The 16995-nt window shown below is 44.6% G+C and overlaps 1 protein-coding gene across 1 annotated transcript in view; it reads left to right on the forward strand.

The window, feature by feature from the left end:
* Positions 1–11007, forward strand: part of LOC311123492 (zinc transporter ZIP11-like) — a 144494-nt gene extending 133487 nt beyond the window's left edge. Inside the window, exon 5 of the mRNA XM_084197751.1 lies at positions 10895–11007. Within this exon, the coding sequence (XP_084053877.1) occupies positions 10895–10968 (74 nt within the window). The 3' untranslated portion in view covers positions 10969–11007. The remainder of the gene's footprint in view (positions 1–10894) is intronic.
* The last annotated feature ends 5988 nt before the right edge of the window (positions 11008–16995 follow it).

The raw sequence follows: 16995 nt of genomic DNA on the forward strand, positions 1-16995 counted from the left end.
GAATGAATGGGGCCATGTATCGTGAGATTTTGAGTGAAAACCTCCTTCCATCAGCAAGGGCATTGAAGATGAAATGTGGCTGGGTCTTTCAGCATGACAATGATCCCAAACACACCACCCGGGCAACGAAGGAGTGGCTTCGTAAGAAGCATTTCAAGGTCCTGGAGTGGCCTAGCCAGTCTCCAGATCTCAACCCCATAGAAAATCTTTGGAGGGAGTTGAAAGTCCGTGTTGCCCAGCGACAGCCCCAAAACATCACTGCTCTAGAGGAGATCTGCATGGAGGAATGGGCCAAAATACCAGCAACAGTGTGTGAAAACCTTGTGAAGACTTACAGAAAACGTTTGACCTGTGTCATTGCCAACAAAGGGTATATAACAAAGTATTGAGAAACTTTTGTTATTGACCAAATACTTATTTTCCACCATAATTTGCAAATAAATTCATTAAAAATCCTACAATGTGATTTTCTGGAGAAAAAAAATTCTCATTTTGTCTGTCATAGTTGACGTGTACCTATGATGAAAATTACAGGCCTCTCTCATCTTTTTAAGTGGGAGAACTTGCACAATTGGTGGCTGACTAAATACTTTTTTTCCCCCACTGTAGGCTTAAATTGAAGATGTGGCAAATAGGAGTGGCAATATCGTCCTAAGTAATTTTCCATCCAGATTGTCAGACCCCGGTGGCTTGTCATTGTTGATGGACAACAATAATGTTTTCACCTCTTCCACACTGACTTTACGGAATTCAAAATTACATAATTTGGTCAGATGTACTTGGATGTGTAGTGTCAGCGTTTGTTGCTGGCATGTCATACTTAAGATGCTTATCTTGCCCATGAAGAAGTTATTAAAGTAGATATCAGTGGGTTTTGTGATGAATGAGCCATCTGATTCAATAAATGATGGAGCCAAGTTTGCCTTTTTTCCCAAAATGTAATTTAAGGTGCTCCAAAGCTTTTTACTATCATTCTTTATATCATTTATTTTTGTTTAATAGTATAGTTTCTTTTTCTTTTTCTTTAGTTTAGTTACATGATTTCTTTGCAGTACGTTTGCCAATCAGTTGGGCTGCCAAACTTAATTGCCATACCTTTTGCCTCATCCCTCTCAACCATACCATTTTTTCAATGGGATTTAACATTTTTTACAGTCATTTTCTTAATGTGTGCGTGCATATGCTTCCCTCCCAATACTAGGAGCAGGAATGGTCATTCCAACTCTCCTCCCTGGAGAAGTATTGTTGATCATCTCGAGGGCTCAGAGTGATGAGAGCTTGTAGGAAACCTTTGTCATTCTTTTTCAGAATTAGTTACCTCTGTATCCCTCATAGCTGTTGCATTAGGGCACTTAGTCTATAGGCATATTTTCTCGGCTACCTCAGCCCTTTGAACATGCCTACAATGGCCTATTGCCCATTAAGGGAAATGTTTCTCTACCGCTTTGAAAGTGCACTTGTCTGTTTGCTGGCTTCTTTCCATCTTTCCAACTGTCAAGCTAATTAGAGATGTTTTATCCAAACCAGCGGGTCAAGAGTTTTCTTCACTTCACACTTCTTTGCCAACTCCAGTATTTTGTACTACAGGGACCAAACTCTTACCTGGCAATTAGATGATCTAGTGATATTTCTGTCTTCATTCTGACCTTGTCAGCAATGATTATGTAGAGACAGGAGCTATAATAGAATAATGACAGCAGTATGACAGCTCTATGGCAGTTTCTGACACTTCATGGTGACAGCGTGACTTTTTATGATAGCCTAATGATAGCGCAATTTTCTAAATAATTGACTGGGTGCTATTCAATGTCAGTAATGCAAATGTAGCTTCCTGTCAGGAGTGGAGTGTAGTGGGATGTGGAATCACACGCAGGACACAGAGAATTTAAATCCAAAGGTCTTTAGTGAAGTCCGTAGCACACGCCAAAACCGGCAACAGGCCACAGGCGAAAACAAACGCACACTAGACTGACCAAAGTAAATATGCACAACGTGCAGGACTCTCTAATACAACACGAAAATAAGAGAGAACAAAATACAGAGGACCAAACAACCACACGACAGTAGAACAATTACACACAACACCTGACCTAACACAAGGGAACTAAATAGGGTGCCTAATGAACACTAAACAATAAACAGGTGTGACAAACAGACAAAACCAATCAAACATGAAACATCGAACGGTGGCAGCTAGTACTCCGGAGACGACGACCGCCGAAGCCTGCCCGAACAAGGAGAAGGGGCCGCCTCGGCCGAAACCGTGACACTTCCACAGTAACTCACACACACTTTTCTCTGAATAGTTAATTCGTTTGCAGGATTATAAGATTAGCTGTATTAGCAAAGTTACTTTTATTTTGTTTTCTTCTACAGTTGAAGTTGGAAGTTTACATACACTTAGGTTGGAGACATTAAAACTCATTTTTCAATCACTCCACAAATTTCTTGTTAACAAACTATACTTTTGGCAAGTCGGTTAGGACATCTACTTTGTGCATGACACAAGTAATTTTTTCAACAATTGTTTACAGACAGATTATTTCACTTATAATTCACTGTATCACAATTCCAGTGGGTCAGAAGTTTACATACACTAAATTGACTGTGCCTTTAAACAGCTTGGAAAATTCCAGAAAATGATGTCATGGCTTTAGGAGCTTCTGATAGGCTAATTGACATCATTTGAGTCAATTGGAGGTGAACCTGTGGATGTATTTCAAGGCCTACCTTCAAACGCAGTGCTTCTTTGCTTGACATCATAGGGAAATCAAAATAAATCAGCCAAGACCTCAGACATTTTTTTTTGTAGACCTCCACAAGTCTGGTTCATCCTTGGGAGCAATTTCCAAACGCCTGAAGGTAGCACGTTCATCTGTACAAACAATAATACGCAAGTATAAACACCATGGGATCACAGCCGTCATACCGCTCAGGAAGGAACGTACTTTGGTGCGAAAAGTGCAAATCAATCCCAGAACAACAGCAAAGGACCTTGTGAAGATGCTGGATGAAACAGGTGCAAAAGTATCTATATCCACAGTAAAACGAGTCCTATATCGACATAACCTGAAAGGCCGCTCAGCAAGGAAGAAGCCACTGCTCCAAAACCGCCATAAAAAAGCCAGACTACAGTTTGCAACTGCACATGGGGACAAAGATCTTACTTTTTGGAGAAGTTATGAAATAAAAATACAACTGTTTGGCCATAATGACCATTGTTATGTTTGGAGGAAAAAGGGGATAACTTGCAAGCCGAAGAACACCATCCCAACAGTGAAGCACGGGGGTGAAGCATCATGATGTGGGGTTGCTTTGCTGCAGGAGGGACTGGTGCACTTCACAAAATAGATGGCATCATGAGGAAGGAAAATAATGTGGATATATTGAAGCAACATCTCACGACATCAGTCAGGAAGTTAAAGCTTGGTCGCAAATGGGTCTTCCAAATAGACAATGACCCCAAGCATACTTCCAAAGTTGTGGGAAAATGGCTTAAGGACAACCAAGTCAAGGTATTGGAGTGGCCATCACAAAGCCCTGACATCAATACTATAGAACATTTGTGGGCAGAACTGAAAAAGCGTGTGCGAGCAAGGAGGCTTACAAACCTGACGGATAGAGATGGATAGAAACGAGGAGGAGGAGGAATAGTACACATCTTCCTCCTCATCTTCCTGTTCCTCCTTCCTTCCTTCCATTCCTCCAGGACCTCGGCTGAGCTCTTTTGACAAGATGTAAGTTTGTTGAATGACTCACTAGCAACATTTAACGACAACACACACACACAGCGAGGTGTGTGTAGGTGAGCATCTGGCGTTGCTGTTAACAAGGAGCGAGGCACCCTCGACCTTGAAGGTCTTGATTAATTAATTTGTTTGGAGAGAGGGGAGAAGAGTTGGAAGAGGAAGTGGAGGAGAGGAGAGGGGAAGGGGGAGTGTCTGTTAACGATGGATGATGGCAGGGCTGACTGCCTTGTGTAAAACAGCATAAAACAACAAGCGTAGACGTCACGACATGGCCACCATCAGACAGAGACACACACAACCTTCCACACACACTCCAACCCTGGCCGTAGGTCTCTCCTGGCCTGCTCTGCTGTGTGTCTAGCCTCACATGAGAAAAGGAAAAAGACAAGCACAGGAGGAGAGACATCACGACACAACTTCTCAGCACTAATTCATCAAAGGTTAACTATCTCCCAGACACAGGGAAACAGACAATCTCAGGTCCTGGAGCTTTTGACACAGCTTTTGACACTCACTGCTTTATATATGTAATAACACACTCAAATCAGAAACCTATAAATCAGAATTCTTATGGTGTGATGGTCAATGACTACTGTATCATGGTTTGACCACTGGCTTTGAGATTTGACTACTATGGTTTGACTACTGGCCAGCTGTAAAGATGGCGCTGCAGTGTATAGTAGCCGTCTTAGGGGCTCCTGACCAATTCTGCTATTTTGTCTGTTTTTTATGTTGATCTTAACTTTTTTTGTACATAATGTCTTCGCCATAATTTCCTATGACCGAGAACAGCTTCTGGACATCAGAACAGTGATCACTAACCTTGATTTGGATGAAAATGTCTACTTCAACAAGTCGGCAGCTCTGGAATTTCTGCTTACTCTGGACCAGTCCCTAATCCCCTGGACTTGAAAGAGGAAGTGGCAGCGAACGAGAGGCAGGCGAGGTGGCATCTTGATGAGACTACATCGGTGAGCAAATAGGCTGCCATTGCCCTCTGTTCTATTGGCGAGCGTCCAGTCAATGGAGAACAAACTGGATGAGCTCCGTTCGAGTTTAGCCTAACAACGGGACCTGAAAAACTGTAATATTCTATGTTTCTCAGAGTTGTGGCTGAATGAGGACATGGATAATATACATCTCACTGTTTTTTTTATGCATCTTCAAGACCGGACGGCGGTTTCGGGTAAGACGAAGGGAGGAGGGGTGTGTCTCTTTGTTAACAGCTGGTGCGCGATCTCTAATGTTAAGGAAGTCTCAAGGTTTTGCTCACCTGAGTTAGAATACCTCATGATAATTTGCAGACCATACTATTTACCAAGAGAGTTTTCATCTATATGTTTCATAGCTGTCTACTTACCACCGAAAACTGATGCTGGCACTAAGACCACACTCAACGAGCTGTATAGGGCAATAAGCAAACACGAAAATGCGCATCCAGAGGCAGCATTTCTCGTGGCCGTTGATTTTAATGCAGGGAAACTGAAATCATTTTTACCAGCATGTCACCTGTGCAACTAGAGGCGATTAAAACTCTAGATCACTTTTACTTCACACACAGAAATGCATACAAGTCTCTCCCTCTCCCTCCCTTTGGCAAATCAGGCCATAACTCTGTCCTCAAGCTTCCTGCTTACGTGCAAAAACTCACAGGAAATACCAATGACGTGCTCAGTACGAAAGTGGTCCGATGTAGCGGATACTAAGCTACAGGACCGTTTCGCTAGCACTGACTGGAATATGTTCTGGGATTCATTCGATAACATTGAGGAGTTTACCATATCTTACACTCCACATTGCCCTCACCCACCTGGACAAAAATGATGCCTATGTAAGAATGCTGTTCATTGACTACAGCTCGGCATTTAACACCATAGTCCCCTCCAAGTTCAGGACCCTGGGACTGACCACCTCCCTCTGCAACTGGATCCTGGACTTCCTGACAGGCCACCCCCAGGCGGTGAGGGTAGGAAACAACGCATCCGCCACGCTGACCATCAACACGGGAGCCCCTCAGGGTTTGTACTTAGTCCCCTCCTGTACTCCCTGTTCACCTATGACTGTGTGGCCGTGCACGACTCCAACACCATTATCAAGTTTACTGACAACACGACTGTGGTAGGACTGATCACCGACGACGATGAGGCAGCCTATAGGGAGGAGGTCAGAGATCTGGCACTATGGTACCAGGACAGCAACCTCTCCCTCAACGTCAGCAAGACAAGGGAGCTGATAATGTACTAAAGGAAATGGAGGGGCGAGCACTCCTGCCACCCAAGCCATAGACTGTTTTCTCTGCTACCACACGGCAAGCAGTAACAGCTTCTACCCCCAAGCCATAAGACTGCTAAACAAGACTGCTAAATAGCTAACCAGATGGCTACCTGGACTACCTGCATTGACCCTTTTTTGCATTGACTCTTCCTAAAGCTGGCCGCCCGGCCAAACTGAGCAATCGGAGGAGAAGGGCCTTGATCAGGGAGGTGACCAAGAACCCGATGGTCAGAGCTCCACAGTTCCTCTATGGAGATGGGAGAACCTTCCAGAAGCACAACCATCTCTGCAGCACTCCACCAATCAGGCCTTTATGGTAGAGTACCCAGACGGAAGCCACTCCTCAGTAAAAAGCACATGACAGCCCACTTGGATTTTGCCAAAAGGCACCTAAAGGACTCTCAGATCATGAGAAACACGATTCTCTGGTCTGATGAAACCAAGATTGAACTCTTTGGCCTGAATGCCAAATGTCACGTCTGGAGGAAACCTGGCACCATCCATGGGGAAGTTTTCAGCGGCAGGGACTGGGAGACTAGTCAAGATCGAGGGAAAGATGAGGAGAGCAAAGTACAGAGAGATCCTTGATGAAAACCTGCTCCAGAGTGCTCAGGACCTCAGACTGGGGCTAAGGTTCACCTTCCAACAGGACAACGACCCTAAACACAGAGCCAAGACAATGCAGGAGTGGCTTCGGGACAAGTCTCTGAATGTCCTTGAGTGGCCCAGCCAAAGCCCGGACTTGAACCTGATCTAACATCTCTGGAGAGACCTGAAAATAGCTGTGCAGCGACGCTCCCCATCCAACATGACAGAGCTTGAGAGGATCTGCAGAGAAGAATGGGAGAAACTCCCCAAATACAGGTGTGCCAAGCTTGTAGCGTCATACCCAAGAAGAATCGAGGCTGTAATCACTGTCAAAGGTGCTTCAACAAAGTACTGAAGAAAGGGTCTGAATACTTATGTAAATGTAATATTTCTGGGGGTTTTCCCTGCGCTTAGCTCAATTCTCTTTATTTTTTATCCTGAAAAACTCCCCAGTCCATAATGATTACAAGCATACCCATAACATGATGCAGCCACCCCTATTCTTGAAAATATGGAGAGTGGTACTCAGTAATGTGTTGTATTGGATTTGCCCCAAACATCACTTTGTATTCAGGACAAAAAGTGAATTGCTTTGCCACATATTTTGCAGTATTACTTTAGTGCCTTGTTGCAAACAGGATGCATGTTCTGTACAGGTTTACTTCTTTTCACTCTGTCAGTTTGGTTAGTATAGTGGAGTAACTACGATATTGTTGATCCATCCTCAGGTTTCTCCTATCACAGCCATTAAACGTTGTAACTGTTTTAAAGTCACCATTGTCCTCATGGTAAAATCCCTGAGCGGTTTCCTTCCTCTTCAGCAATTGAGTTAGGAAGGACACAAGTATCTTTGTAGTGACTGGGTGTATTGATACACCATCCAAAGTGTAATTAATAACTTAGGCACTAAAGTAATACTGCAAAATATGTGGCAAAGCAATTCACTTTTTGTCCTGAATACAAAGTGTTATGTTTTGGGCAAATGCAATACAACACAAGTTTTACAAATTCATTAAAAATGAAAAGCTGAAATGGGTCAATAGGTATTCAAACCCTTTGTTATGGCAAGCCTAAATAAGTTCAGGAGTAAAAATGTGGTTAACAACTCACATAATAAGTTGCACGGACTCACTATGTGCAATAACGTGATTTATTTCATGACTGACTCATCTCTGTACACCACACATACAATTATCTGTAAGGTCTCTCAGTCGAGCAGTACATTTCAAACACAGATTCAACCACAAAGACCAGGGAGGTTTTCCAATGCCTCACAAAGAAGGGCACCCTATTGGTAGATGGGTAAAAAAAAAGAAGCAGACATTGAATATCCCTTTGAGCATGGTGAAGTTATTAATTACACTTTCGATGGTGTATCAATAGACCCAGTCACTACAAAGATACAGGCGTCCTTCCTAACTCAGTTGCCGGAGAGGAAGGAAACCCCTCAGGGATTTCACAATGAGGCCAATGGTGACTTTAAAACAGTTACTGAGTTTAATGGCTTTGATAGGATGGATCAACAACATTGTAGTTACTCCACAATACTAACCTAATTGACAGAGAAAAATAAGGAAGCCTGTACAGAATAAAGATTTTCAAACACATGCATCCTGTTTGCAACAAGGCACTAAAGTAATTCTGCAAATAATGTGGCAAAGCGATTTACTTTTTGTCCTGAATACAAAAGTGTTATGTTTGTCCAATATAACACATTACTGAGTACCACTCTCCATCAAGCATAGTGGTGGCTGCATCATGTTATGGGTATGCTTGTAATCGTTAAACACTGGGGAGTTTTTCAGGATAAAAACGGAATTGAGCTAAGCACAGGCAAAATCCTAGAGGAAAACCTGGTTCAGTCTGCTTTCCATCAGACACAGGGAGATGAATTCACCTTTCAGCAGGACAATAACCTAGAACACAAGGCCAAATATACACTGGAGTTGCTTACCAAGAAGGCAGTAAATGTTCCTGAGTGGCCGAGTTACAGTTTTGACTTAAATCTACTTGAAAATCTATGGTAAGACCTGAAAATGGTTGTCAAGCAGTGATCAACAACCAATTTGACAGAGCTTGAAGAATTTTGAAAATAATGATGGGCAAATGTTGCACAATCCAGGTGTGGTAAGCTTTTAGAGACTTTCCCAGAAAGACTCACAGCTGTAATCGCGGCCAAAGGTGCTTCTATAAAGTATTGACTGAGGGGTGTGAACACTTATGGAAATAAAGTATTTAATTTGCAATAAATGTGCAAAAATGTCTAAAAACATTGTTTTTCACTTTGTCATTAGGGGTTATTGTGTGTAGATGTCTGACAAAAATATATATTTCATCAATTTTGAATTCATGCTGTAACACTACAAAATGTGGAATAAGTCTAGTGGTATGATTACTTTCTGAAGGCACTGTAAATAACTCTGCTGTAGAAGTTAGTAGATTAATTTAGCAGATTACTTAAACCTGGCTCCCACATCGGATAGACCACCCCCTTCGCCTCCTCAAACTCACCCCCTTGTCTATGCCACATTATTGTGAAGCTAGACACTGACCCCTCCACCACCCTCCTTCCCCTAGACAGCACCCCTCCTAATGTCCCATACAGGGACAAATTAAGGTATTACTCCCTCTGCCTGAGTTTGTAATGGGCTCCTCCAGCACCGCCGAGACCACAGCAGTCGATTGAGACGGATGGAGAGCGGGAGCTGAAATGGATCTGCTATGCATCCGTAATGGCTTCGCCAGACCTTCTCATCTCCAATACCCCATGTATTTCAATCTGAGGGAATGTATCAACAACCTCCTCCTCCCCCTCTCCTCTCAGAGCCCGCGGGAGACATAGGGATCTAATGGTTCTCCTTCTAATACACTTTTATGACTTGTAAGAGTTATTTCTCTAAGCCCAGGGAAAGGGGGAGGGAGAGAGAAAGAGAGAAGATAAGGCTTAGTTCTCTCTTGGCTGTTTTTCCCACCCGTAAACCTACACAGGGGAGCTGCGTGTGTCAGCGTTCAGTCATATTGACAGAGAGTGAGAGGGAGGAGTAATGGAGGTGTACAGAGAGATGGGGAGCGAAATGAAAAGAGAGAAGATGGAAAGAAAAAGGGAGATAAAGATGCAGACTGTGAGGAAGGGATAAATAGAGATAACCCACTAATCCATTGATCCACACCCCGAAGGCAGTAATGAGAAGTCAAAGATAAGGATGAAGTTCCTCTCACTACCACTACATGGCAGAAGAGAACATGTAGCATTTCACCCTCCACACATAAACATGTTTGTTGCTTGCTCTTACTGTAGGCAATTAAACTTTAGAAAATGCAATTCACCAATGATTAGATAGCTCGTTAGTGAATCAGTCAATGGGATAATGGGATGGGATGAGATGACTCTTGACCTAACATGAAAGCACTCATGGGATTGAAGCCCCTTATTGGAAGATGAGGTATTTCAGTGAAGCTTGAAATGTGATGCATCTGTATAGAACTATACTATACTAAACCATACAGTACCGTAGTCTTCTCCGCTCATGGAGGTACAATTGGTGCTGTTACAGTCTTCATGGTTCTGTGTGTGTGAGCGAGCCTATGGAATTTGCCACTGATGGCGTCAGCTGTCAATTAGTGCAGGGAGTGAGTGAGGTTGGCGTTGTGTGTGTTTTTCGTCCAGGCTTTGTACGTGGACACGCATGCATAAACATACACACACACACACACAGAGTCGGTTGCTACAAGTGTGCGTGTGCGAGTTCATGTTCACACGAGTGAGAGAAAGAGAGAGAGAATGGGTGCTTGTGCAAGACTGTATAATACACTAGGGTTGGGTGATATTATGATAGTATCGTCTATCAACAATGATTGACAGCCATCGTCGATGGTGACGACATCGTGATGTGACAGACAATGGTTTAGCCTATTTGAACTTGATTGGTACTGCGCAGTAAATAATGGAGTCTCATTCTTTCTTTCTGTCTTTCTTTCTTTTCTTTATTTCTTTCTCTCACTTACACACTTACACACACACGTTGGTTTTACTATCCTTGTGGGGACCAAACAATTGATTCCCATTCAATCTCCTATTTTCCCTAACCCTTAAACCTAACCTTAACCCCTAACCCTAATTCTATTTTCATTTGTCCATTCTCTTTCAATCTCTCTCTCCCTCTCTCTCTCTCTCGTTCTCACTTACACACACACACACACACACACACACACACACACACACACACACACACACACACGTTCAACTTTAACCTCCATGGCTATGTGTTTTTCTTCTCTTGCAGAGGGCCTTGCTGTTGGTGTAGGGTTCGGAGCAATAGGAAAGACCTCATCGGCCACGTTCGAGAGTGCCAGGTAAGACCACATATACAGGTGACCATGTTACCCAGGCCCAATCCTACACTGATCCATCTATTACATTGATGACTATGACCACAGATATTGCCCTATAGGATTTAGACACATCTGGTTGCTGGTTCAACCACGGTCAGATGCCCCTGCATTATATCTTGGTCATAACAGCCTGGGATTTGGGGTGTGTGTACATGAGTGGGTGTTCGTCTCTCTCTGTGTCTGTGTGTGTGTATGTGTGTGTCATAATCCTCCTCCACATACCATGTGGCTAGTAGACAGGAGCATCACTTGTTCCTTCCCGTGGGAAATAACTGTTTACTCTGTGGGGATGAGGAGGACAGAACAGCACTCCTTTGTGCCTGGCTGCTCTGGTGTCTGGGCTGTGATCTCTGCTGTGTGCTGCTACCACCCAGTGGCCACCCTGGTACTGCATGCATAACTCATAAGTAATGCATGGGCCGAAGAGGATTCTCAGACCTAGGGTTGCAAAATTCCGGTAACTTTCCCAAGTATCCCAGGTTGGAAGATTCCCGGAATGAGGAAGGAATAAGCAGGAAATGTGAGTGAGCAAATGTATTTGTGTGTGTGTGCATGCATGTGTCTGTCCATCTGTTTATTTGTGTCTGTGCATGGTTGTATCTATCTGTGTGTGTGTGTGTGTGTGTGTGTGTGTGTGTGTGTGTGTGTGTGTGTGTGTGTGTGTGTGTGTGTGTGTGTGTGTGTGTGTGTGTGGTGTGTGTGTGTGTGTGTGAATGGTCCGATTGAGAGGTGGGAGGAGGCGAGCAGGAATCCAGAGGAATGTGTGGAGACCGCCCTCCAGATGTGCACCAGCCGCTGGCAGCAAACCAGGGAGGAAGTTGAGGTGGAGGGCACATAAACTACCTCTCTCTCTCACTCTCCCTCCTCCATCTCCCAGTGAAAGCCTCTCTTGTCCTCTGGTAGCTATGCTACAGGTGCAGCTCTTCTGGTTATTCTTGGCTCTTCCCAGGCCTCTCTCTTTTTGATGTGGTCTAGCAGGCCTGTTCACAGGAGGCAGAGTGGCTGCTGTGAGCAGGTCCTCTCCATGCCAGTGGCTTTGCCTTTTCCTGCTGCTCTATAACTGCAAGAGGTGTGTGTGTTGGTCTGTATGTGTGTGTGTTGGTCTGTATGTGTGTGTGTTTGTGGGTGTGGAAGGATGCAGGTGCTAGTCAGGTAATGTAGGGTGAGTGAACAAGGAGGCTCCTCAACCAAGCTGAGAACCCCCCCTCCCCTCTTTACTTACAGTGGTATTGCAATGCCTTTGTATCTGCATTAACACATGGAATGTTTTGGGGGGCTGTAATAAAATTCCAACTGTAGGAGTACATGCGTGCCTGTTTGTGTGATTGCCTGCAAATTGAGTCTAAAGTGGCCTCTTGTGTGCAGCCTCTCCGAGTGGATTGTGGTCATTAGTGTGAATAAGAAGAGAGCCTTTGTCACAGCAGCAGACCCAGTCAGTCACACACACACACAGAGAGTGGTTGGGACCACAGCATTCCTGTGCTGTTGGCTCAGTCCTCTGGGATCTGCTGAGCTCTGGCCCTCCTCAGCAGAGAACACCTCTGAGCTGGGTGGGTTTGGCCCCACTGCTAGACCTCTCTCTCTCTCGTCTCTCGTCTCTGTCTCTCTCTGTCTCTCTCTCTCTCTCTCCTCTCTCTCTCTCTCTCTCTCTCTCTCTCTCTCTCTGTCTCTGCTCTCTCTCTCTCTCTCTCTCTGTCTCTGCTCTCTCCTCTCTCTTTCTGTCTCTCTCTCTGCTCTCTCTCTCTCTCTGCTCTCTCTCTCTCCTTCTCTCTCTCTCTTCTCTCTCTCTCTCTCTCTCTCTCTCTCTCTCTCTCTCTCTCTCTCTCTCTCTCTCTCTCTCTCTCTCTCTCTCTCTCTCCCTGAGTAAGTCACTTTCTGACTCACCAGCTCTCTGCCCTCACTCTCTGCCCTCTCTCTCTCTCTCTTTCTCTCTCTTTCTCTCTCACACACTCTCTCTCGCTTTCTCTCTCTCGCTCTCTCCTGCTCTCTCTCTCTCTCTCGCTTTCTCTCTCTCTCTCTCGCTTTCCTCTCTCTCGCTCTCTCTCTCACTCTCTCTCCCTCTCTCTCTCTCTCTCTCTCTCTCTCTCTCTCTCTCTCTCTCTCTCTCTCTCTCTTCTCTCTCTCTCTCTCTCTCTCTCTCTCCTCCATCTCGACACACCAATCAATCACTAGCTATTGCTGTTTAATGTCTACATTTCTGTCTTTGTTAGTTTGTCCCACCATATCTCTCCTATTTTTCTCACCCTATTTATCCTTTCTTTCTACATTCTCCCTCTCCTTACTCCCGTCCCTCTTCTCCCCTTTGTCGCCCTCCGTTCTAGTCAATATTTATTAATTCCTTTGTGTCTGTGTTGGCACGGAGTGTCTCGGTCTCAGGTGTGACTCCAGTCACGTAGCCATACCTACCTGGCACTGTCCCAACACACCTATGGCACCTGGAGTATCCCAGAGAAATGTATCAGGACCACCAGCTCTCTGTAGTTAACTCGGGAAGGCACTCACTGAAGACAGTATCATTGTCTTTGGTGTTTTGCTGTTTAGTTTAGTTTTGGCCAGGGCAGGCTAGAATGTGGTATGTGATTACATGGGCTTTTTTCAGACTAGAGTCTAGTCATAATGTAGCTGTCATATAATGAACCCAATGTGAAAAAGTAATCATGCCTTACTGTAAAAACGTTGATATTACTGTAACTTTGTAACTTTCAACTCATGCTCTTCCTCTCCTCCTCGGATTGTTAGTCTGAATGTTTTGCTGGTGCAGAGATAGAAACCATGGTGACTGACCGGTTTGTGGCTCTTCGATTGGAGGTGTCAGTGGTGGGCGGAGTTCGCAGTTTTGTCTCAGCTGATTGGACTGAATGGGCCACTATGCCTTTACACTTATGCACGTACACACACACACACACACACACACACACACACACACACACACACACACACACAGGTGGCTATGAGGGCCGGAGTGCAGCCAAGTCCTGCTGTTATTACAGATGTGTATGGGAAGGAGGGAGGACTGGAAAAGGGGGCTTGCTAGCCTAACGCATGGTGTTTCACTCACTCACTAACCCCTGGGCTCTCTTTCTCACACAACACAAGAATAATATAATTTAAGGACTTGTGTGTCTGCCAGTAGATTGTAGGCTACTCAGTTGATCCTATTATTACTTTTGTCCTTTTTAGCATAGTCATTCAATCAAATCAAATCTAGTCAAATTGTATTGGTCACATACACAGTTAGCAGGTGTTATGGTGGGTGCAGCGAAATGCTTATGCTCCTAGTTCCTATCAATCAATGCAGTAAATGTCAAACAAGCACACAATAATAACAAATTAAGAAATAGGAAAACAATTTAGTACAGCAGTAGATATATAACTAGTATATAAAAATTATTAAAGTGGCCAGTGTTCAATGACTATGTACATAGGGCAGCAGTTCCTAAGGTGCAGGGTAGAGTACCCGGTGGTAGCCGGCTAGTGACCATGACTAAGGGACAGAGTAGGGTACTGGGCAGAGGGCAGAGTAGTTGGCAGAGGCCGTCTAGTTCAGGAGGCCGGCTGTTTAACGGTCTGATGGCCTGGGGATAGAAGCTGTTTATCAGTCTCTTTGATGCACCTGTACTGTCTCCACCTTCTAGATGGTAGTGGGGTGAACAGGCTGTGGCTCGTGTGGCTTGATGGTTTTCTTGGCCTTCCTGTGACACCGGGTGCTGTAGATGTCCTGGAGGACAGGCAGTGTGCCCCCGATGCGTTGGGCTGACCACACCACCGTCTGGAGAGCCATGCGGTTGCGGACGGTGCAATTGCCATACCAGGCGGTGATACAGCCCGCCAGGATGCTCTCAATGGTGCATCTGTAGAAGTTTGTGAGGGTCTTAAGAGCCACATTTATTTAGCCTCCTGAGGTTGAAGAGGCGCTGTTGCACCTTCTTCACCACACTGTTGGTGTGACGGGACCATTTCAGGCCCTGAGTGATATGCACACCGAGGATGTGGATGGAGGTGTGCTGGCACCACTCCTCCAAGGCACTCACCTCCTACCTGTAGGCTGTCTCATTGTTGGTAATCAGGCCTACCACTGTTGTGTCGTCAGCAAACTTGATGATTGGGTTGGAGACATGCGTTGCCAGGCAGTCATGGGTAAACAGGGAGTACAGGAGGGGGCTGAGCACGCAGCCCTGTGGGGACCGTCATCGGTCAAACCAGCTGAGAAAGCCACCTTTGGTCTGTCTGCGTTCTCTCTCTTCAGTTCCTCCACCTCTCTCTCACTGGCTGTCACCCTGGCGCCCATGGCTGACAGTTCAGCTGCTTGGCCTGAAACAAAAGTTGTTTATGGAAACAAAAGCCGTTAATGTTGACAGTGCATATAAACCAGATGAGAACACAAAATCTTGTTCATAGTAATTGTCCTGTATGACTCAGTTGGTGGAGCATAGCACTGCGATGCCAAGATTGTGGGTTTGATTCTCGGGACCATCCACACGTAAAAATGTATGCACGTATGTCTATAAGTCGCATTGGATAAAAGCGTCTGCTAAATGGCATATATTATATTATTAATATATACATTCATACACACAGTAAGGATAAATTAATTACCTGCATTCTCTTTCTTCACTTCCTCCACCTGGCCCTCGCTGGCTGCTACTCCTGTCTCCGTGTTCCACAGCTTCTTTCTCTACTCCGAAACAATGTCTCTCAGAACCACCACGACATCTCTCAGCTCCAACACAAATTCTTTCAACTTCTGCACCTCGGTCAACCAGTCATGTTCCGTGGGTGTGCATTCGTTGGTCGTGCCAGTAGCTTCTGTTCCTCTGCTTTCTATCTGAACCTTCTCTCCCTGAGCCCATGCCCCAGACAGACAGAACAGCAACACTAGCAGAGCTACAGCACCCTTCGTTCTGAAACGATACCTCTTCAGATACGATGCGGTTTATGAGGCTCAGTTCTCCTTCTTATAACACTGAGTGGACAAAAAATTGCACCCCCTTTTGCCCTCAGAACATCCTCAATTTGTCGGGGCATGGCAAGGTGTAGGGCTCTCCCCGACTAAAAACAATCTTGGTCGACCAAGAGTCGTCTGATCTTTTGACCATTTGATTGGTCGACATTTTTAATAGTGAATCTTTCCATATATTGACACATCCTAAGTGTTTTAATCAAATCAACTATATTCACTGAGCTTGTCTGATGCTTTAAGCACACGGTTTGATTAAATAATTAAGACACACAAATGACTAGAGGGAGTCCGACCAGCAATTGATTTGATTGTGCTAGCCCAGGCTCAGACTTGCTGCAATGTGTTTAAAAAAAAAAGACAGCGAGTGACTGTGACTAGCACCCGTTGTCTCTCTCTCCTCCCTGCTGCAGCGACCACCACAGAACATCAAAGTGTTTATCGCGCTCTCCGTGTTGCTGAAGCTGCAAATATAGCCATTTCTGACGGAAAAGTTCTGTTACCGAAATCCCTCATTTGTTTAGGAAAAACATTCCCTATTCCCTCAAACCCTGCTCTCTTTGCGTAACACATGTACAGTGGGGAAAAAAAGTATTTAGTCAGCCACCAATTGTGCAAGTTCTCCCACTTAAAAAGATGAGAGAGGCCTGTAATTTTCATCATAGGTACACGTCAACTATGACAGACAAAATGAGAAAAAAAAAATCCAGAAAATCACATTGTATGATTTGTAATGAATTTATTTGCAAATTATGGTGGAAAATAAGTATTTGGTCAATAACAAACGTTTCTCAATACTTTGTTATATACCCTTTGTTGGCAATGACACAGGTCAAACGTTTTCTGTAAGTCTTCACAAGGTTTTCACACACTGTTGCTGGTATTTTGGCCCATTCCTCCATGCAGATCTCCTCTAGAGCAGTGATGTTTTTTTTAAATTATAATTAAATTAATGTTTTGGGGCTGTCGCTGAGCAACACGGACTTTCAACTCCCTCCAAAGATTTTCTAAGGGGTTGAGATCTGGAGACTCGCT

This window comes from Coregonus lavaretus, assembly GCF_964263955.1.
Source record: "Coregonus lavaretus genome assembly, contig: HAP1_SCAFFOLD_1075, whole genome shotgun sequence".
Lineage (NCBI taxonomy): Eukaryota > Metazoa > Chordata > Actinopteri > Salmoniformes > Salmonidae > Coregonus > Coregonus lavaretus.